Below are 24,004 nucleotides of genomic sequence, written 5' to 3'. Positions count from 1 at the left end.
TATTTAGGTTACTGGGTGCTCAGAGTAAAGACATGCTATTTCATATCAGACATTTTTCAGAGGAAGTCTATCTTCTCTGCCTTCCAAACAGCAGCATTCAGAAGATACTCTAAGGAGGGTTTTTAAGTTGAAGGAGAAGTTTTAGGAGAGGGGATTTTAGGATGAGTCACTTAAAGAAACCTGTGATAAAATGGGGAAACAGCAACACTAACCAAAGTGAATGAAACACAAATATGAATTTCCTAAGCTATAAACTATTAGGCACAAGATATAAACAACATATTGCAACTTTATTAGATTTTTCTATTTTACTGGCTGTTTGGATTCAACAAAGGCCTTAGCAACCTGTAACTTACAACATCTTCAGGTGTCATAGTACAGAACACAAAATGTGATTAGATGGCACAAGAGCAGTCAACTTGCCCAAAAGAGCAACCATTAACATCACAACTGTGGTCATTGCATGTTTTTATAATTCAATCACAAACAAAAATATTCAGTATCGTGCAGGTTCTCTGTTCCTGCTGTGCAAGAAATCATCCAAAAACAATTCAGTTTATCAGACCAGGCCTAATTAAGGACAGGTACCAAAAGGCGCTGCTATGCAGGTAAGTCAAAACTCTGCCTCATATTTCAGGATGAGAAATTAGCAAGTCTATGAAAAACTGCTCTTTTAGGCCCCTATTTCTACACCTCCATACATATTCCCTCCTCAACGTGTCCCATTATCCTTTCCTCTCGTATCTGGATAGGACTTTGTGCCTACTTTCCAAGTGAGAGTGGTGTTTAGGGTTTTGCTGGGTTCAGGGGAAGAGGGTGGATGGGTGGATGAACTGACAAACTGACAAAAGGAGGAGGGAAAGAAAACATTTCAAAACCTTCTTATTTAATAGAACGCTCTTCATGATACCTCTCAGAATATAAACACAGAGCTTGGTGTAAAGAAGCTCACTGTCATGACTAAGACTTCTATGAGGAGTTAGGCAGTATCTTGATCTATCCCCACCCCCTAACAGATTTTCCTAAAACATGTGGGATAATCAGGGAGGAAGCACATACATTCCTTTCCAAATGAGGGCAATGTTACTCTTCCTGGAAGGTAATGTTACAACACTGGCTCCTGAAGGCAGCAGCCGCCAGCCAGCCACGTTGGAATGGACAGTTACAGCTGTGCACTTTGGAACCTGTCAGGTCTCGAGTTTGATGTCTGAGGAGTTTCAGTTCACCTCCATCCCATGAGGGGCAGTGGAGTTTGGTGGCTGCAGTCAGCATTCTATCCTTTGATCACAGCAATCGGTCTCAGTTTAATGGCCTTCTTGCTGATTCCAGCATCATGGCAGGTGTTCACCACATCCGTCACATTCTTATAGGACTCAGGAGCCTACAGGAAAGGAGTTACAACGCTGTAAAAGTCTACTTAAAATGTAATCCTTGAAAGCATTAAACTTCATGTGGGATTAAAATGCACATTAAAATAATACTGAATTTTCTCTTTGTTGTATATCAAATAAAGACGATGATTGAACTTCATGTTGGTAAGAGGATAGTAAGAAAAACACTTTTATCTTTTTCTGTATTTCTCATAATTTCCCCATAGAATATATATTACTTGTATAACTAGGAAAAGCAGTAAATGTAACTGAAGAAAACACATACACAAATACCCAACAGAAAGGAAATGCACCGAATCATCCTGTTAGGGGTAATTATATTTGGTTGGTAGTTACTGGCCACTTTGATTTCCTTTATTTCTATAGTTGTCAAAATTTCTGGAATGAATAGTTATTACCTTCACAATAAGGGAAAATTATTCAATGTATTTATATTACTGATATCACATGTTTGTATATGTTCATGTGTATACACATGTATACGCACATTCTTATTTCTGAGTTTCCCTCAAGACCTCCAACCTCCCTTCCCATCCAGTCACTGTCTTGCCATTTGGAACAGAGCATCACAATACCTCTCTCCCTGTTCATGGCAGCGTAGAAGCTCGGGCCTCCGAGCAGATTCCCAAAGGCCCTGTACATATCCCCTTCTAGCTCCTCTCCCATTCTCTTTCAATTTCTAACTTTCCAACGGCAGCCTCTGGACTCTTTCCAGGGAGTATGTGCAGAATCCTCTCCCTGTTCTCCTCTTCTCTGAGCATCCTCTTCACTCTCGTGTTCATTCTGAAACACAGATCTCCCCTAGGGATATTACTTCCACCTCCAACTTTCTGTAGTAGTAGCTATTTTCCATCCTAAATGGGGTCCTGTCATCAGGCCTAGGAGTGTGACAGGTGTCCTTGCTTATCTTGGTTCTTTCCAGACCATTCGCACTCACTTCTCCCTAAGCATTCCCAGTTTTGAGTCTTGCAGTCCTCACGTTTCATTACCTCTTCTTCCTGCAGTTATCTGTTAGACTCGGAATCACTCCTTACCTTAGCATTACTTGAAGATTTCTCACTCCTGGCTCAGTGTCACTCTGTCTTGCTATATATAATTCCAATGTTTTAAATATCTAGGAAGAGGGCCTCTCAGTATCTTGGCTTTATAGTTCCTTGATTTTTGCTCCTTCAATGCTTACCCTGATCATTCATTCCCAGCTAGGGCCATACCCTAGAACCTGTCCTTACCAGTGACCACAACTCCTCTGTAATTTCAGTTTCAAGCATGTCAGGCTGGTGATCACAGCTGGGTTTCCAGCTCCCTCCCTCCTGTGCTCCATCTCCAACAATCCGTTAACTTCATGAGACGTATAATCTCTTTGCAACACCCTCAACGGCCTTGTTTCCTTCCACTGTACCATATTTGTAAACCTAGTTCAAGTTAACTCAACATCTATTTCCTGTCTATACCTGTACAGCTGAATGTTCTTGAAAAAAACACCCAATCACTGAATTTAGCTCAAGTAGGCCCTTGCTGCTGTGCTGGCAACCACCAAAAATCTCGCCGGGCTGATTACCTTTTCTTAAATGTTATCTGATCCCTTCTCCTGCAGCCTCATTCTTAGCTGCTGGCACTACTATCTATTACACCTGAAAAGAGAAATAACTAGAACAGAATCTCCCTAAAATCTCACCATCTCTTCCCTGACTACCTGCATCCTACCTTCTCTCCTTTTATTAAGGACTCATTATTTCAGCTCCTAAGACAGACCAACCTCATCCACCTGGACACCCAATTCCATCTCCTCTCATCTATCCAAGGACATCGCTCCAGTAATTGCCCCCTCTTTCCTGCATCACCAATTTCTCTTCCAGATTCTCATCAGTGTGCCAGATCATGTTACTCTTCTCAAAATTCTCTAATGTCTTCCCAATACTCCACTCAGAATAAGAAGAGCAAAAGTCCTTCTGTCAAGGAAAAGGCAAGTACTCACACAATCTGGCGCTCTTGCCTCTGACCTCATCTCCCGCTTGCTTGCTCTTGTCACAAGTGGCCTCCTTGCTATTTCTCAAACATCCTAGTATAATCTCGCCTTAGTGTTTCTGCACAGGGCTGTTCTCCCCGGAAAGCCTGTCCCTAGTTACCTACATAGCCCACTCCTTCACTCCAGGTCTTCAAGTATCACTACACCCTACTTAAAACTAAAACTACACCTTACACCCTATTTAAAACTGCACCCACTTCCTATCTTTCCCTGTCCCATCTGTACTTTGTAGCACTTAATGTCATCTAACACACTAGATCTTTTACTATGTGCTAAGTTTCTTAAGAAAGAGATTTGCTAGTTTTGTTCTCTGCAGTAACCCTAGAACCTACAATAGGACCTAACTATAGATGTTTAATAAGCATTTCTGAGTGAATGAAAAAACCGTATGTAAAACATGCACATAAAAAAAAGAAAATGCCAAACGTCAATAGAGATTATCTGCACTTGGTGGAATTTTCGATGGTTTTTGTTTTCTTCTTTGCATTTTCCAAAATCTCTTAATGAATCAGGTGTTTTTCTTTTCTTTCTTTCTTTTTTTTTTTTAAGAGAGGGAAAGAAGGAAGGGCAGAAGGAGAGGGAGAAAGAGATTCTAAAGCAGGCTCTATGCCCAGCATGGATCCCGGTTCGATCTCACAACTCTGAGATCATGACCTTAATCGGATGCTTAACCAACTAAACCATCCAGGTACCCCATAAACAGGTGTTATTCTTAAAATCAGAGAGAAAAATTATTTTTTATTTATTTTTTAAAAAGATTTTATTTATTCATGAGAGAGAGAGAGAGAGAGGTGCGCAGAGACATAGGCAGAAGGAGAAGCAGGCTCCATGCAGGGTGCCCGACGTGGGACTCAATCCCAGGTGTCTAGGATCAGGCCCTGGGCTGAAAGCAATGCTAAACCGCTGAGCCACCCAGGCTGCCCAGAAAAATTAATTATTAGGAAATAAGGCTTTGTCATACTCTGTGACTCAGTCTACTTTTAGGATTTCATTCTGATTATTAAAACAGCTCGGAATTCCTGCGTAGCTCAGCGGTTGAACGTCTGCTTCAGCTCAGGGCGTGATCCCAGAGTTCTGGGATCGAGTCCCACATCGGGCTCCCTGAGAGGAGTCTGCTTCTCCCTCTGCCTAGGTCTCTGCCTTCTCTCTGTGTCTCTCATGAATAAATAAATAAAATCTTAAAAAAAAAAAACACACAACAGCTGGAAAAAAAAGCTTCACGTGTGAAGGTATCACTTAATTTATAGTAGGAAAATTTGGAAGCCAATGAAGTGTCCAATATGGGCAGAAACTTATGATACTTAGCTGGCAAGAATGACTTGGCAATCATTAAAAAGTGACACTCGGGCAGTCTGGGTGGCTCAGTGGTTTAGCACCACTTTCAGCCCAGGGCATGATCCTGGAGACCCGGGATTGAGTCCCATGTCGGACTCCCTGCATGGAGCCTGCTTCTCCCTCTGCCCGTGTCTCTGCCTCTCTTTCTCTCTGTGTATTCTCATGAATAAATGAATAAAAATCTTAAAAAAACAAAAACAAAAACAAAAAACAGACCTCACAAACAATACTATAGTAATGTGCTAAATTAAAAAAAGGAGAGGGGAGGAAAACAACAACAAAAAGGAACAAAAGGATATAAATAAAAAGACTACAAAATATTTGTAAACTATGATTATAATTAGTTTTAAAGAGAAAGCATTCAGGGAAAAAACGGAAAAGATAGTTAAGTGTCCTAGAAAAGGAAGTAACAGTTGCATTAGGACACTGAGTTTTCTTCTGCATGACTTTTTTTCTCTTAAACTTTTAAAACAAGTTGTGCTGCTTCTAACTTGAATATGTACATACACATACATATAATTTAAACAAAATCTTGGCTCCCTTGAATCAAACAAAATGGTTATCTTCCTTTTCAAATCTGCTTTCAAATTTAAATATAAGTATATAATAGCTGTGCAAAAGAAAGGTTAAAATGAGTCTGCTCAAACAATTTTTAAAGTTTAATATGTAGAAAGGTAAGAATTATTTCTATGGACTTGGCTTGTAATTAATCTCCAAACAAAAAACAATGATAAACTATAACTGAGATTATTAAAACAAAAACAGGGGATCCCTGGGTGGCGCAGCGGTTTGGCGCCTGCCTTTGGCCCAGGGCGTGATCCTGGAGACCCGGGATCGAATCCCACGTCGGGCTCCCGGTGCATGGAGCCTGCTTCTCCCTCTGCCTGTGTCTCTGTGTCTCTGCCTCTCTCTCTCTCTCTGTATGACTATCATAAATAAATAAAAATTTAAAAAAAAATAAAAAAAACCAAAAACAAAACATAATACCTAATAGTAAAACCAAAAATTATGCTCTCTATATAGTGGCATAAATCACAGTTTTATGCTGAACATTTATCAAAGCTTCACTTACCTCTTCCATAACCAGTTTGGGTGAGGCAACTCGGATTGCGATTCCCATATCTGCCAGTTTGTCCAAGACATCCTGGAAATCTAAATTACGACGAGATTTTGCTCGGGACAATGCACGGCCCTAGATTGGGAAAGGAATAAATTTCACTATATAAATTCTGAGCTACAACTTATGTTCAACTCCAGCAATTATTTAAACCCTTGGGATTATATGCCTTTTCTTTGACTTCTTTAGTTAGAAAACCATCTTTTTCTATTGTATCAACCTTATTAGGGGTCTTCCATTAAAAATCTCATCATATCCTTCTAGACAACAAATTGCCATCTACATAAAACATTAAGTATTGAAAATTTTAATTTTGTATTTCTAAATACTACTACCAATTCAATATAAATAAATTTATTTTAATTGTAAATAGCATATCTGTAATCACAATACCTTTGTGGTTTGTGATTTAAAATAGTTTCTCAACATCCCACTACTCACATTTTGGACCAGATAATTCTTTGTCATGTAGAATGTTTACCAGCATCCTTGGCCTCTACTAGAAGCCAGCAGCAAAGCTCCCCTCCCTCATTGTGACCACCAAAAAAAATAAAAGAAAAATAAAAGAAACCCAAGAAAAAAGCTTCCAGGTGTTGTTAATGTATTGTGTGAGATGTGCCGATTTGATCACTGTGTTAAAATGAAAAGTTGGGAGGTAACTGGAGGTAACTGGTAATATGAGAGAGGATCAGAGAAAAAAGTTCAAATATATTTGTGAGGGTCTGCTCTCTGAGAAGGTACTCTATAGAGTTTCTATTCTCCACTCCCTCACTAGCTAATAAGTCTCTCATGGCTCACAACAGGGGGTTGGCAAGCTAGTAGGGGTCCAAATCTGGCCTACCACCTGTGTTTGTAAATGAAGCTTTATTGGAACACAGTAATTCCCACTGGTTTATATATTGTCTATGGCTGCTTTTTTTTTGCTACGATGGCACAATAGAGTAGCTACTACAGAGACCATATGGCCCCAAAGCTTAGGATATTTACCATCTGGTGATTTACAAAAAAAGTTTATCAACCCCTGGCTTAGAAGAGGTGATATGGTGAGATAGGTGTGTAGTCTACGTGCGGGCTCTGCCTCCACATCTTGAGTGGACCTATTAAGTAAGGAGCAAATGATGCAAATGACTAGGTCCGGTGAATCACTGAGATAAGCTGGGGTGTGAACTTCCATCAGTTAAGGCTCTGTCTGTTATGCGAATATGGCAATTTCCCAGTCTGGATGTTATGGACTTGTAGAGATGGGGAACAGTCCCTGGCCTTAAAATGACTCCACTAAGGTGGATACTGGTGACCTTAGTCTGAATAAATTCAGGTAGAAGCCAAGACAGACTAAACTTCAACTTGGTTAGTGCTCAGTCTAATACATTCACCCGTCAAAATGAAAAATGACTAAACTGAAGAGAGGATTTCTAAGTAAGTCTTTTCCTTACCGCTCCATGGCAAGTGGTCCCAAAGGTCTCCGTCATGCCCTGCTCGGTGCCCGTAAGAACGTAACTGCAGGTGCCCATGGTGCCACCAATGAGCACCGGCTGTCCAGTGAGCTGAAGGCACACACAAATCAGACACATCACAATGCAGAAAAGCATGAGGTTTTTATGCCTGATATTTACACATCCTCTTGCATTGCAGGACTGTGGGAGAAACCTGGGGCTCTAAATATGCTGCTTTTACAATCGTTATGACGACATATTTCAATTCTTGGATAATTGAGAGGGAAGTGGAAGGGAGTGAAAATGCAAGGACTAGGAAGGCAGCAGCAGACAGACAATACAAGAGCAAAGCCAAATTCAAATGTCTGGGATAGCGTCATTAGGAGGAACCTCTCCAGGAAAGGCACTTGACCTCTCCACGTTCTGATTTCCTTATCACAGGGAAAATGAGAGCAGGCTATAGGCCCTTCTACCTCTATCACAGCCAGACACCAAGAGGAGAGGCAAAGTGAACAGACTGAGTTTAATCTTAATCTCACCTTCCAATCAATTTAAGGGCCTTGAAAAGATCACATTTATGGGGTAAAAGATTCTCCATGCGGGATGTTTTAGTTTACTGCAAGCATAAATAAGGGGGGAGTCACTGCCTCAGAGAAGACTGGAAATGACTGTTCTCATGGAGGACAGATTTTTCTTTTCACAACTGCTGCCTGTTTAAATTCACCCATGTTAGAAATACCTAAATCATGCCTCCATGGCTTAAAACCACAAATGGCTTAGTACATACTTGGTAATCCACAGCAATGAGGGGATGGTGAGGAGGGAAAGCCCGAGTGGATCCCTTCCTGTGTACCAACAGTGTCCGTTCCTTTCCATCCACCACGTGCTGTTCTACTTTGGCAATATTGTGAGAAACATCATAGATCACATGTAGGTCCAAGTCATCAGGGGTTGTGTTGAAGACCTTGGCAAAAGCCTAAAAGGAAAAGCCCAAGTTAAAAGCAACCAGAACCAGCTCTTCAAAACTCATCGATTTCAGCTGATCTATTCCTATAGGGAATGAGAGATTAAAGAGCTCAAATATAGTAGTATTATTAACCTTCACAGGAAAGACAACATCTTTTACATCACATTGCAAATTCCTTTTTTTAAAAAATTATTAATTTATTTGAGAGAGAGAGAGAGAGAGAGAGAGAGAGAGAGAGAGAGAGAGAGAGAGAGAGAGAGATATCACAAGCAGAGGGGAGGGGCAGAGGGAGAAGCAACCCGAGCAGGGAGCCCGATGTGTGGCTCAATCCCAGGACCCCAGTACCATGACCTGAGCCAAAGGGAGACGCTTAACTGACTGAACCACCCAGGAGCCCCTCACATTACAATTACTGCTCCATAAATTCCAACTCTGGATGAAAACCTGCTGAGCTATTCTTGATCCCACCCTTCAGAACGGCTTCTTCCTCAGCCTTCTAATCTTCGTGAATGCACTTCTATCCATCTGCTGCTCAAGGCAAATTCTAGGAATAATTTTGGCTTCTCCTCTTCTCTCATTCCCCATACCTGATACTCTGCTGGCTTAGTTTAAGGAGACATGAAGAGCCTGGACACTTTGGTAATATTTCCAATATCAACTACATAGATTTCCAAAACCGGATTCTATAGGTTGTTTAAAACTTCACCATGAGAAACAGATGAGCAACTTCAACTATACCTGACGGGTTAAGAAGGTCATGGAAGAGCGGTTGACCCAGGCATAGTTCCCAGCAGCTGCCATCCCCTTCAGGTAGTCCTGACCCTCTGGGGAAGCAATCCGAGCACAAGCCAACTGCCGGTCGTTGACTATAATCTTGTCTCTTTTCATGGCTTTTTCCATAGCTACCAGTGCATCTGGACAAGAGAAAGAGCGAGTCTAAAACAGCTGGTTTTCCCTTTATAATTCAGATTTATTGCAAAGAGAGAGGTTACATTTAAATCCACTTTTTAAAAAGCAAATAAAATACGACTTTCCCTTGGAAGCTTTTCTAAGTTCATCTATTTGCTTGGTCAAGACGTAGTTATTGAGAACCTTTTGTTAGTGTTGTGTGACTCAAGTTTGGGGGTTACAAAGATAACCCTGGAGGAACTTACAAAGGGAATAAGATGTGTACACAAACAGCAACAACATGGTCTTAGTTACTCCTTTCCTGGCATGAAGATGAACAGAGGTAGTAAATACATCTTATTACCATCATGGTTTTAAAAAGTAATCTTTTAGTGACTTAACAGAAAAGAGCTGGAGGCAAGTTGCTACAACAGCAGAAAAATCAAATTCTCCCCCCCGCCAAAGATTTTTATTTATTTATTCATGAGAGACAGAGAGAGAGAGAGGCAGAGACACAGGCAGACAGAGAAGCAGGCTGCATGTGCGGAGCCTGATGTGAGACTCAATCCCGGGTCTCTAGGATCAGGCCCTGGGCTGAAGGCGGCACTAAATTGCCGAGCCACCCGGGCTGCCCCAGGAAAATCAAATTCATGGCAAAGTGTAGAGAAGTTATTCAGTAAAGCTCAGAATTACTAGTCAGTGCTCCATATATTTGCTAGAATTAATATTCTAATGGGTCAGGATGTCCCAAATTAGTAAATTCCCATAGAATGAAATGTACACAATGATGAATTACATAAAAAAAAAATTACATAATACGCATCTTAAGGTTTATAATAATTTCCGTGTGTCTTCTCATAAATTCATAAAAGCCTTTCACAAGTCCAAAGTGATCTCCTTTCTTCATGCTGTCTTTTGGTCATAAACTTCCTTTGTGCATGACTGTCCAAACTGAAAACAGTATGTATTCATGATGCCACCTCCAAAATTTTTTTCCTAAACACTTTACTATATAGACTATTCTGTTGTATTTTATCAGACACTACCTTTTCATTTTAATGAACGGACATCCTTCTTGAGACAGGATTTTTTGAGGACAGGTCCTTGCCAAGTTCATCACTGAGTCCACTATAACACTTAACCTTGCATATAGGTATGTAAGAACCATGTGCATATGTCATAAATGTATAAATGAAATAGTTTATGTGAAGTATTTAATTTCTTATAATAATACCATGTGAAATAGTAAAAATCTATGCATTATATAGTTTCAGAGCTCTCTCCCTGAAATCTCTATTTGGTTCCCCATAAATGTGTGTTTGAGCACTGAGTCTAAAATTAGATCCAGACTATACCTGTGGCTACTTGGTGGCCCAAGCCTCTGCTTCCACTGTGGATCATCACACACACTTGTCCCTTATGGTCGATGCCCATTTTCTTAGCAGCATACTCATTGAAAATCTCATCCACAACCTGGATTTCTGCATAGTGGTTGCCTGCTCCCAGGGTCCCCAACTGCAAAAATAAGAATGTCTGATAAAACAGCTTCTATTCTGCTTTTAAAGATTTATTGTTTTAAGAGCGAGAGAAAGAGCACCAGTGTGCATGCACAAGTGGGGGGATGTGCAGAGGGAGAGAGTCAAGTAAACTCCCCACTGAGGATGGAGCCTAACACTGATCTTGATCTTAGCACCCATGAGATCATGACCTGAGCAGAAACCAAGAGTCAGACTCTCAACTGACTGAGCCACCCAGGCACCCCGCTTCTATTCTGCATTTAAAAAGTCCATTTAAGGGATCCCTGGGTGGCGCAGCGGTTTGGCGCCTGCCTTTGGCCCAGGGCGCGATCCTGGAGACCCGGGATCGAATCCCACGTCGGGCTCCCGGTGCATGGGGCCTGCTTCTCCCTCTGCCTGTGTCTCTGCCTCTCTCTCCTTCTCTCTCTGTGACTGTCATAAATAAAAAAAAAAAATTAAAAAAAAAAAAAAAGTCCATTTAAAAAGCAAATTGGTAAAATCAACCAATAACAAAAAATAATCACAGTGGTTTATATAACAAAGAAATTTCTGAACCTCAGAGATGCTTCATGCCTTTAAAGCAATACACAATGAAAATACGGTAATTCCCAAAGTTTATCGTATCATTATCTGCTTGAGATATATAGATATTAAAAGCTTCATAAACCCAAACTCAGACCACTATATGGCCTACAGGACATTTTAAACATTGCAGATAGAAGGGTCAACTTTTGAGATGAACTCTGATGAATGCTGACTCTTACACAAGGTCCAAGCTCAAATGATTTTTGAAACATCTATGAGCTTGCTGACACCTACCATTTACCTACCACTGAAGAATATATCCTGCAACTGGAGTTAATAGATGTTTAATAATCCCTGTGCCACGGGGATCATGGCACAGAAGTGCCAGAAGAGTCTTTAGAAGCTGCCAAGTTTTAACTACTCTGATTTTCAGATAAGAAAGCCAGACTCAGAGAAGAAACTTGCTCACAGTCACAGTCAATTAATGGCAAAGCCACTGCAATTAGCTGCATATTTCAAACATGTGGTATATTCTTACCTCTTTTTTGTTTTTAAAGGTTTTGTTTATTTATTCATGAGAGAGAGAAAGAGAGAGAGAGAGAGAGAGAGAGAGAGAGAGAGAGAGAGAGAGAGAGAGAGGAGAGGAGGGAGGGAGGGAGGGAGGGGCAGGCAGAGACAAAGACAGAGGGAGAAGCAGGCTCCATGCAGGGAGCCAGATGCAAGACTCGATCCCGGGACTCTAGGATCACGCCCTGGGCCGAAGGCAGGGGCTAAACTGCTGAACCACCCAGGGATCCCCGGTATATTCTTATCTCATGGACACCATGAACTAACAAGGTATGTCTTCTCATCTTAAGACTCCATAAAACTCAGCCAAATCTGTGAACCATCAAAGTACATATATATGCAATTTGGGCATATATTTTAAGCCTTATAATCATATTTCATTTTTCTCTCATCCATTTCTAATTCAGCATGTCTTATTTTATGAACATCTGGCAAGTTCCTAACAGCTTTTTAAAAGAGTAAGAATGAAGGGTAAGCCAACAGATCTGTTTTTGATATACAGTGAAAAACCTGAGGATATATTTGCTACATAGAAGATAACCTTTTCCCCCTCAACAAAAACATAACCAACGTGCCCCCCCCCCCCCGAGCACATTGCCCCTCCCAAGTATTACCTGAGGAAGGCCTCTTTTCTTAGCCCTTGCAGAGACTTTATTGGGGTCGGCCTGCAACATCCTGCCGTACTCCTCACAGTGCTCCTTGTCCTCAGCCCAGGCATAGCCTTCCCTCAGGGACCAATCCACACCCATCTCTAAGGCCTCCTCCAAGTCTCTGTGTGAGTAATAAGGCCCAGTCATTTCACAGCCATGGTAGAGCAAAAGCTAAGATGACCATGTCTTAAAAGGGCAGAGGGAAGCAGTCCATTTACTACTGCCTGTGTACCAGGCACTGTGCTAGATCCAAAGTTTATGCTTTCAGGAACTTCAGTTTTTTGAGGAAAGCAGCTACATAAATAATTGTGACATAAAATTGTGAGTGCCATATTACAGACGATGACAGTTCTTTAGACATTTATTTAGTCCCTTGTACTCTTCCAATGTCATTTGCATTAGACTGCCTCTCTGAAAGGCAAAGAAAATTTATAACTAATCAGATACTACCACCTACCACTAACTACCACAGCTACTCACCTTCATTAATAATTTATGAAAAATTATGGCCAAATAATAAATAAACCTATGTAAAAACCTTCAGAGAGTGCAGGATACATTTTATGGTACCTTCACACAAGTACTACATGGCTTCAGCACATGCATTTTGAAGGTAGATGCACATACATTAAACCCCTAGAAGGAAGAAGCCTTGGTTTTCACCTAAGATCTAGCCCTCTCTCCCAACATGCTATCCAGAAGGTTACAATTGTCCATGTCATCTCCCCATGATAGCCCATTTCAAACATTATTATACAAGACAAAATTCCTATCTAAAACATTTATGAGTATCTTGGAATTTATACGTTCTAGGTATGACTTTCAAAGTGGGGTTGCATGTCAGAGACCACAAAAATCACAGATCCTCCAAATGTATCAATTTTACTCCAATGTTTTGTTTTGTTTTTTGCTGGAGGGGAGCATAGAATACGTAATAATTAGAAACATGCTGGTATTAATGTATGTACGTGGAGGTAACTAGAATACAAAGTCACATAAATTTTAAAGATATTAAAGATAAATTTTAAAGAAGGTGCCAAAGAAACATCCTTGTTAAGCACATATTCCGCAAAGCTTAAGACACATAGCTTTGAGGCACCTGGGTGGCTCAGTGGTTGATTGTTGGCCTTTGGCTCAGGTTGTGATCCTGGGTCCTGGGATTGAGTCCTACATCAGGCTCCCCGCAGGGAGTCTGCTTCTCCCTCTGCCAGTGTCTCTCATGAATAAATACATAAAATCTTAAAAAAAAAAAAAAAAAAAAGACGCACAGCTTTACATGAGCCACGACAGTACCATCAATGGCCATTGAAAAGGCAGTTATGCTGTGGCCTTTAATTTCATTCTCTACCAATTGAAATATTTAACATCCTAGTCAAATATACAATATTCCATGCTATCATTCAAAAAGGAAGGCTGTGGCTAAATTTAGGTTCGCTGACAAAAGGCAGTTCAGAATATAGCCTTCTGTGTAAATTATTTATTCGTGAGAAACAGAGAGAGGCAGAGACATAGGCAGAGGGAGAAGCAGGCTCCCTGTGAGGAGCCTGTGTGGGACTTGATCCCAGGATCCTGACCTGGGTCAAAGGCAGATGCTCAACCACACGAGCCACCCAGGCGTCCTTAAGTTTCTAAAATACAGTCTTCTGAAGCCAAAGGATCTTTGATTTGAATCCTGACTTTACTATTACCTATCTTAAAGATTTTATTTTTCAGAGAGAGAGAGAGAGAGAGAGAGAGAGAGGCAGGCAGGCAGACAGACTACAAGCAGGGAGAGCAGCAGGAGAGGGAGAAGCAGGCTCCCTGCTGAGCAAGGAGCCCGATGTAGGCTTTATCTCAGGACCTAGATATTATTACCTGAGCCGAAGGCAGACGCCTAACCGACAGAGCCACCCAGGCACCCTATTACCTCTTTAAACTTCCCTTTCCTTTCTTGTCAGTGGAGAACATTAGGGTTATCATCTTGAAAAATTGACGATATACATATACTATAGCACAGTGCCTTCCATGTAGCAAGTGCTTGATAATCGTCAGTGTGTATTATTCTATTATAATTTCTGTGTGTCAAAGACTGTTCTAATGGACATCAGTTGACTAATGTCTCTAATAAATGAGGGGAGAGGAACCTCTTGTGTAAAAAAACAATTCATTATTACTTCCTGAAAAGTGACTGAACATCTCCATCCCCTAAGCATCCTACATTGGATATGAGTATGAGGGTCATGTGGTTACTTTTCTTTTTCCATTCTGTTTATCGGAATCTTGTCCTCTTACTTGGCACTCATGGGGATGACACCTTTTGATCCCACTCCAACAGGAATATGGTCAAACATAGCTTGGGCAAGCTGCTCCTTCACAGGCTGAACATCGCTTTCATCTAAATTGGTTCTTAGCAAGCGGACACCACAGTTGATGTCAAATCCGACACCACCTACAAAATACAGGAGTTAGTCATAGATTAGCAAAACCAGGTAGTTGGGCAATGTTACCTACAGTTTCTCATTTTTTTTTTTAAATATTTTATTTATTCATTCATGAGAGACAGAGAGAGAGAGGCAGAGGCATAGGCAGAGGGAGAAGCAGGCTCCTCAAGGGGAGCCTGATGCAGAACTCGATCTTGGGACCACGGGATCACGCCCTGAGCCAAAGGCAGATGCTCAACTGCTGAGCCACCCAGGCATCCTGGGTTTCTCATCATTAATGCAAGGTTTGAAAGCAAGTTTTTTTTTTTTTTAAACCATTTTATTTATTTGAGAGAGAGACAGAGAGAGAAAGACATGTGCAGGAGTAGGGGGAAGGGCAGAGGGAGACAACTCCCCATCGAGCAGGAAGCCAGATGTGGGGGCTCAATCCCAGGACCTTGTGATCATGACCTGAACTAAAGGCAGCCACTTAACTAACTGAGCCATCCAGGGGCCCTGACAGCTACTCTTTTAAAGAGAACTTCTTAAAAGTAGTCCACGAAGTAGGTGAAGTCTGATGACATCAAAACATTTAAATTAATGTACATACTATGGGAAGTTTGTGGGTCAGGAAGGCAGTGATGAACAATGAGTATCATCTAAACTACAGATTAAAATGTGAATTACATGCTTCGTTTTTTTGTGGATCATTCTTGTTGGGGTTTATGAATTCTATCAGCCTTTTCAAAGAGCCAATTTTTGGCCTTGTTCATCCTTTCTACTGTGTATTGTTTCATTACTTTTTTTTTTCCTCTGAGATTTAATTTTTTTATGAGAGAGCATGAATGCGGGTAGGGAGGGGCAGAGGGAGAAGCAAACTCCCCGTTGAGCAGGGAGCCCAATGCGGGGCTTGATCCTAGGACCTTGGGATCATGACCTGAGCTGAAGGCAGACGCTTAGCTGACTGAGCCACTGAGGTGCCCCTTAATTTTGTCTTTTTTGGGTTTAATTTGTTGTTCTTTCTCTAACTTTGAGATGGATGCTTAGATCACTAGTATTTTAGCCTTTCTTTTCTAATTTGTGCATTTCAGGCTATATATTCCTATATGTCAAGTATGGCACTAACAATAGCCCATAATTTTTAGACGCAGTATTTTCTATTAACATCAGTCACAGTTACTCTCTAGTTCCCACTATTTTTTTTTGACTTGTTAAACACAAATTGCTTTATCTGTAAATATATGAGTTTCCCCTTAGTTGTTGTTAATGACTTCCCATTTAATTACACTATAGCAGGTAATACCTTCTATACCAGTGGTGTTTATATACCTAGAAGCTTCCAGAGAAGAAAATAATAATGCTAATGCATTATAAGCCTTTCAAACTTACTCTCTCGAGTGCACAACAAAGTTTTCCAAAGGCTCCTTGACCAGATAGATAATGAAATATGTACCTGTGTGTTACTCTTTTAAATTATTTATGATAGTCACACAGAGAGAGAAAGAGAGGCAGAGACACAAGCAGGCTCCATGCACCGGGAGCCCGATGTGGGATTCGATCCCGGGTCTCCAGGATCACACCCTGGGCCAAAGGAAGGCGCCAAACCGCTGCGCCACCCAGGGATCCCTGTGTGTTACTCTTTTAAATACTTCTCAGTCTTAATTGCTGGCAAGGTAAACATTGTTAAAAGCCTTTGAGATCAACCTCAATTTGAAAAGTTTGAGAACTGTTGTTCTATAATTTCAATGCTTTAAAATTTGAGACCTGATTTATGGGTCTGCAATATGGTCAATTTGGTCAATTTTGATAAACATTCTGTGTGCACCTAAACTGTATTCTAGAGTTCTTGGATACACTGTGACGTGTGTACACACACTACACATACATATCAGTAGTCAAATTGTCATATTGGTCAACTGGATTGCTCAAATCATCTACATCCTTACTAACTGAAATTTACCAGAATCTCAGGAGAAAAACAGAACTAAGAATGCTGGGCTCAGGTATCTGTACTTTTTCTCTGGTCTCTGCCTCACAAATTCTTACTGTTTCAGTAGCTTTCCTATGCTTTCAAACAGATGTGTTTTTGTCTTTTGAAAACATTATCTTAGCCTTTCCTGTTATTCTTGGCAGAGGACTGCCCTGAAACAAGCTTATCCATCACTGTTAAAGGCAGAACTGTCAAGATACAATTAAACTTTCATTTCTTTCTCAGACCCTAAAAGCAAAGATACTACTTTTGGTGTGAAATATTTTCAGTGAGAGCACCCCACAGGAGAAAAGATGCATACAACTAGAAGTCAATCGTAATGATGATAATAAGAGCACTCACTTACCCAGTACTTCCTAAGTGCCTAGTACTGTGCTAAGTATTCTACACAGGCTAACTCATTTACTCCTCACTGTAATGCTATGTGGAGTTAACATCACTAGGTCCAATCTGCCCGAGAGTTAACTGGGACACAAAGAAGACACACAATTTGCCAGCGAAGTGTTTTAGTTTGTTCTGTAGCCAATGTCTAGAAAGTGCCTGGCATATAGTAGGAGCCCAATTAATCTTCCATAAATGTATGCTTTACTTGATGTTTTAATTGCCTCTTGGAGCATCCACAACTAATTCTTTCACAGTGAATAAGGGCACAAGAAAATGACAAAACATGACGAGACTGAGAGATATCCATACTCTTATCTCAGAAGAGCTATGCTTCTCACACCTGACAGCTGATGTGCACAGTGACCTTACCTGGGGATACCACTGCTTCGGGGTCATTCATATCGAAGGCTGCCATATTCCCAATAGCAAACCCATAACCTGAATGGACATCAGGAAGCCCAATAGATCTCTGAAAGAGAATTAGAAAATGAAATACAGCTCTGATGAGATCACAGTAATTCTCAAAGGGGCTGTGGGTTGAAGCCTTCCCCAAATCAAGGTCCTGTTTTTGTGAAACCTTCTCTATTGGTGGAAACTAAGTATAAAAACTCCTAATCATAAAGCTAAAAATAACAGGAAAAAAATTTTTTAATAAAGTCTGACCATTAACTAAGGAAACTGAAACAGAAAACTCTCAGTAGAACATGCCACAGGAGGAATACATACTAACTTTAAGGAAGTATTACGTTTTAAATATTATTTTTAAAAAAGATTTATTATTTTAGAGCGAGAGAGCTCGCAAGTGTGGGGTGAAGTGGGAGGGAATCTCAAGCAGAGTTCCCGCTGAGTGTGGAGCCCAACACAGGGCTCAATTTATGACCCTGAGATCATAACCTGAGCTGAAATCAAGAGCTGGATACTCAACCGAGTCACCCAGGTACCTCAAAGTAGTATTACATTTATTTTTTATTTATTTGTTTAAAAGATGTTATTTATTTATTCGAGAGAGAGAGGCAGAGATACAGGCAGAGGGAGAAGCAGGCTCCATGTTGGGAGCCCGACGTGGGACTCGATCCTGGGACTCCAGGATCACGCCCTGGGCCAAAGGCAGGCACTGAACCACTGAGCCACCCAGGGATTCCCAGTAGCATTACATTTAAAGAATCTTTACACACTGACAAATTGTGGTCATGTCAGGCTAAGCGAAATCTGATTTATACAGGCCCTTAGTGTTTAAGCAATCAGAGGCAAATGTAATGCATTTGATGGCATGAATACTGTACACTTTCTAGATCCGGGCCTAGAAAAGGGCCTTGACCCGGGAAGAATGCAGGTCAAGCTTGGTTAAAGACGTATGTAGACACCTACACACCTATGAGTTTCTTAAATGCACAAGACATTTCATTTTTTGCCCAAGTGCCAGCATAGTAAATAGTATAAAGGCCTCAAAAAATGTCTGTTTGGATTTCACACCTTCCTTTGATGGTGGAGCCTGAATGTTAGACCATGGAGGGGACCCCAGTTGCACCACCCAGACCTACCCATTACCGCCACTTCCCTCCTTTACCAATCATGCCTGTAACATCTATACTGTCCTTTCTCCCTCCTCACAGGTCTAACCCTTAAACTTTTGTCCTTTCTTTCTCCAATAATCTTCTTGAATGAAGCCAGAGCCAAACTTTGAATGGCGGTACCCTGATCCAGGAATAATGATGTACTGTGACGAAGAAACAAGAAAACAAAACTACTTCAAAGATTCTCAAATGCTTACAGATTCTAGCAAAAGGCAACCAGAAACTGAGATGCTATCCAGACTCAATTATTTAAGTTCCATGATTATTTCTAGATGTTTGAAGGTCACTACCTAAACGACACCACTATCGGTGAGGCATGGCCATTCATCCACTCAGCAAACTTTTAGACTAAGAGAAAATATAAATGATTAAAACTCTGAACATGGACTCACATGAACAATCCCAGGCAGGGCTGCCACGTTGCCAATTTGTTTCATGGCTGGTAGGAAGCCACCAACACCTGAAGACAAAAAATTCAATATTAGGAAAGGGGACACAATGGATTTCTAGCATTAAGTGTATCCATATGTTTCTACCTTCCATTAAATGAAGGGGCAGTGGTTAGGACTACCAGAACAACAAAGCATGACAGGACACTTGAGGTGAAGTGCCATCAAGATGGCAGAGAAAGGTAGTGATGGCAACCAGAATAATTACAAATGTGCTGTCAGCATTCTATGAGAAGGTTACTTGAAAACACTACTGACAAACGTAAAACAACTAATAAATGTTATGATGCTGATGTAAAAAAAAAACACTTTATTCTTTCAATAGTTCATATTATTTACCAAAAAAAAAAAAAAATCAACAACGGTTTTACTGTGACAAAAAAGCGCAAGGTAGATGAACTGGGAAAACACTGGACTGAGGGGCAGGGCATATGGGGTTCCAATCCCAGCTCTATCACTCGGTCACAGTGTCATTTTAGGCAAGTCACGATGTCCTAGCGGAGACAGAAGTGGGATTTAGATTGTTGAGCTCAAAATAAAAGGGTTAAAAACAGGTTTCCATTTGAATACCATCAACACTGTTAGAGCATTATATTAGAGCTTTATACACTTAGCTCTAAAATTGCTGTACTTCGGCGAGATAAGCGTAATCAACTTCCTTTTACAGATGAGACTAGCTGTGAGGCTACTCAGGGTACTGGTTAAGAATATGGACTTTGGAATCAGTTCGTATTCTGGACTTGAGTTCCACCTTTGTCACCGAGAAGCTATGCAATTGGACAAATTAAAAGTACTTAGGGTTACTAAGCCTTGACTTACACATCTGTAAAATGAAGAAAACATCTTCCTCTTAAAATTACTCTAAGAATTGAGGTAATCTCTCTTAAGTACCTAGCAAGGTGCCCGGCACATAATAAGTGCACAAAAAATGGTAGCTTGTTATTACTGTCCAAGGTTAACTTTGAAACCAACCATGTTCACCTAGTTCTAAATAGTTTCTACAAAGCCAGGTGGCTAACAATGTGGCCACAAATAAGTAACAGGTTTCTGATCTCATTAAGTCTTTTTTTCTTAAGATTTTATTTATTTGTTCCTGAGAGCCACAGAGAAAGAGGCAGAGCCACAGGCAGAGGAAGAAGCAGGCTCCCTGCAGGGAGCCCAATGTGGGACTCCAGGATCATGCCCTGAGCCCAAGGCAGATGCTCAACCACGGAGCCACCCAGGTGTCCTTGATCTCACCTAAATCTTGGTCATTACCCAACAATACTTTTGTATTTTAAAATTATAATTGAACTACCATTTTCAGACCACAGGGAAGATACTATTGACATAACCACATGTAAAAGACTAATGTACTTACCACCACCTCGACAGGCATTTCTTAATTCCTCAAACATTAATTTTTCCAGAGCATCATTCACATAGAAAACGCCTTCCACCTGGTACCAATGAAAAGGAAAAACTATGAGCACACATCCATGATATATAGGCAATGGGTAGAGTACACATTCTCTATATATTTATTTTGCTTTGCTCTTTATGAAACATTTCTCATTACCTTAAGCAAGCAGAAAACTTCCTAACAATGAGTACATGTTCTTATCTTTAAATATGTCTTAAAAATGTGTTTGTAGTGCTCACAAATTGTTCTGTATTTTCTCCTACTTTTAAAGTGGCATTTAGGAATTCAAGAGGTAAAATATTTTTTGCATGTGTGAACTATGCTCTCATTGAGGCCGAAAGTCCCAATACTCTTGTGCTCCTAAAAATCAGTGGGTCTTGATAAGTAGATGAATAATAAAAATAGGATTCTAAATATAAATATAAATATGCAGTCATGTGATCTTAGTGTATTTTTCCTGTGCCTAAGATAATAGCACATTACACTTTATTGTGTCCTGTGCTGATTTACAAATCTATGCGTAGGTAAATACGGAGTAAAAAAAAAAAAAAAGTTTTAACATATAGCTATTCAACTGTGTGCTTAGTTCTATAATCTATATAATTTTGAGAGGATGAAGAAGCTTGATAAAAGAATACAAAAGACGATGGAGGACACAATTCTGTAACACCAAAGGCCCACTCACACTAATAGAGAAAAAAGACTTAACATTTAATTATCTGGACAAATTTCTTTATCAAAAAGAAGACTTCTGTGTGAATAATACCACCAGTTGAAGGAAAATGTTTCCAGTACAATTTTCTAAGGGCTACATTTATTACTTTACCAAACATTTACTGAGGACTTAGTATGCTTTAGGCACTGTAGTGGGCATTAGGGAAGATATGAAGAACATGTAAGATCCTGTTTTTGAGGAATTTCCGGTCCATGATGCAGCCCAGACTGGAAAACTGAGTGCAATGAAGCAAGCAAGTGCTAGGACAGGTGAGTGTTATGGAAGAAACTGATGAAATGGCTCAGCAGCCTAGGGAGCTGGAGGTTTCTGGGATGTTCACTATTTGAACCAGCTCTTCGGAGTCAAGAGATGTCACTGGAGCTGCAGGACATTTAGAAGATATAAAGGAAACACAAAGACGACATCAAGTTGGGAAGTGAGTGTTTTGGGGAAGAAGTTTTAGTGCAGACTGTGCGTCCTACGCGAGGAATGGAGATGTCACTGTGAAATTCCCTCATCTCATGAGAATGGGAAAACAATAGAGGTAATAAGGCATAAAGGTGACTTTTTAAGAGCAGCATATCAAGACTTCAACTCTCCACTCTTAGGGAAGTGGTAGTAATGTGTCTTACAAACAGTTAAACCAGAACTGCCTAGCAAAACAAGACTTGCTCCGAGGCAGGATCAGCAACAGTGCGTCTATCAAACGTTAGGCCAGAACGGCTGCCAGACCTTGACGGTGTGTCATCAGGACCACCACGGCCTGGTTTCTCCTGCTCCTCCATTCAGGGAGCCAGAGTCCACATACAGAAACCGGCTAAATGGGAAACAGCAAAAAGGAGCCTTATGTCTGTGGCCCTTTCTTCTCAGTGTCTAGCTCTGCTCACGGGCGACACTCAGTTAAGCTCTGACACTGAGTAAAAGAGTAGAGTCGTTATCAGGAACTTTTACCAAGGACACAGAACCACAAACCTCCCATACCCGGGCAGGGCACCTTAAGAGACCTCAAAGACCTATTTAACAACATATGCACCCAACCTTGACTTTTTCCTTCACTTTCGCGGAACAGGCACAAGCGGCAGGGAGCCCGAGCGGCGGCGGCGGCGGCGAGCCCAGGCTTCCGCACCACCGCCTGGGACGGACGGAGTTCCCATCGCTCTGTGCGAGGAAGACCGGTAACGCAGGTGTCGGGTAGGGGCTGAGCCGCTACTAACGGGAGGAAGCTGCGTTGCCCACCCAGCCCCAGCCCGGGGAGTATCACCCGAAACACGAGCCACCCTGCCCTGCGAACTTTCTAGACGCTGCGAGACCCAAACACGCCTCAGCAGGGCGGCGGCCGCTAACGACTGCCTCAGCGAACCGAGGTCCGTGCGCGCCGCGCAGAAGGCCCGCGAGACTCGGGAGCGGAGCTCCGGGCCCGCGACTCTGCCCTGGGCTGGCTGTGCCACCGAGGAAAAAAAAAAAAAAAAAAAAAAAAAAGAAGAAGAAGAAAAAAAAAGGGACACTGGCGTCCCTAAAGCTCGGGAGCGTCGGGTCCTACGGTGCGTTTTCGAGACTCCCATGACGAAGCGCCGTTGTGGCGACCGCTAGGGCTTCCCCGGGGACGTCCCGCTCTGCCGGGAGGTGGGGCCGGCCGGGGTGCGGGCGACCGCGGTCCCGCGCGGACGCAGGGGGGGCGGGGCGGCGCGAGGGGGAGGCGCCGCGGGCCCCCAGGCGGGAAGGCCTCGCCCACGGCTCCCGCTTCCCCGCCTCACCTGCATGTTGGGCACGAAGCCCTTCTTGATTCTCCAGCAGTTTTTATTGATCTTCTCCAAGAACTGCAGCTCATCATTATAGCTGCGACTCATGGCGGCGACAAGGCTGACGAGAACTCCCGGCTCCGCTTCGAAGAGCCGCTGCCGCGCTGTCCCGCGGCCGGAAGCACCGCCCTCCGGAGGCCGACGCGCAGGCGCGGCCAGCTCCGCCGCAGGCTGGGCGACGGCGAGCGCCGAGGCTCGAAACTCGTAGCACCAAATCGCTTTTCTCTCGTTACGTTGGACTGCCCTCTAGTGTTCACCTTTCTGGATATTGACGGGTCCTTTCCTTCCCGGCTCAAAGCTAAGCTAAAGGCAGTCATTTTTAGTGAGATGTAGTCATCCTTCGTTTTGGAAGTGCGTTTCAGCGCTGGAAGAATGCGGATCAGGTCCGAGTGCTGTAGTGAGTATCTGCTGGGTGTTTACGTTCGCAGCAGCGAGCGGGGAGATGTCTGCAGCCGAGGAGCATGTTCCTGGAAAATCGTGATGCCTGAGAATGAATCTGTGGGTGCACCTTCAATACGTCTTCTGTCATTCCAGAGAACGAAAGTGACAGTTTGGGCAGCCCCAGTGGCTCAGCGGTTTAGCGCCGCCTACAGCTCAGGGTGTGATCCTGGAGACCCGGGATCGAGTCCCACGTCGGGCTCCCTGCATGGGGCCTGCTTCTCCCTCTGCCTGTGTCTCTGCCTCTCTCTCTCCTCTCTGTGTGTTCTCATGAATAAATAAATAAAATTCAAAAAAAAAAGTTAAAAAAAAAGAAAAGAAAGTGACAGTTTATCACTGAGTCCGGCGAGCGCCGATGCGGTGGTTAGTACGGACCCCCGCGCCCCCCGCGCCCCCCGCGCCCCCCGCGCCCCCCGCGCTCGCCTCCCGGGGTCCCAA

General features: G+C 42.2%; 1 protein-coding gene across 1 annotated transcript; it reads right to left on the bottom strand.

The window, feature by feature from the left end:
- Window positions 1-271: 271 nt before the first annotated feature.
- On the bottom strand, window positions 272-23,297 carry RTCB (RNA 2',3'-cyclic phosphate and 5'-OH ligase). The gene is made up of 12 exons (XM_055329100.1): window positions 23,084-23,297; window positions 20,573-20,651; window positions 19,156-19,223; window positions 17,559-17,658; window positions 14,688-14,844; window positions 12,381-12,537; window positions 10,513-10,672; window positions 9,008-9,183; window positions 8,090-8,278; window positions 7,303-7,413; window positions 5,825-5,944; window positions 272-1,381 (listed from the first exon to the last, which is right to left on the bottom strand). The coding sequence occupies exons 1-12, from the start codon at window positions 23,174-23,176 to the stop codon at window positions 1,274-1,276; spliced, it is 1,518 nt and encodes a 505-aa protein (XP_055185075.1). The 5' UTR covers window positions 23,177-23,297; the 3' UTR covers window positions 272-1,273.
- Window positions 23,298-24,004: the final 707 nt, after the last annotated feature.

The sequence above is a fragment of the Nyctereutes procyonoides genome, unplaced genomic scaffold, assembly GCF_905146905.1.
Source record: "Nyctereutes procyonoides isolate TBG_1078 unplaced genomic scaffold, NYPRO_anot_genome, whole genome shotgun sequence".
NCBI classification, from domain to species: Eukaryota; Metazoa; Chordata; class Mammalia; order Carnivora; family Canidae; genus Nyctereutes; species Nyctereutes procyonoides.
Note: the sequence above shows the minus strand (reverse complement) of the source record. Positions and strands in the feature narration are given on the sequence as shown.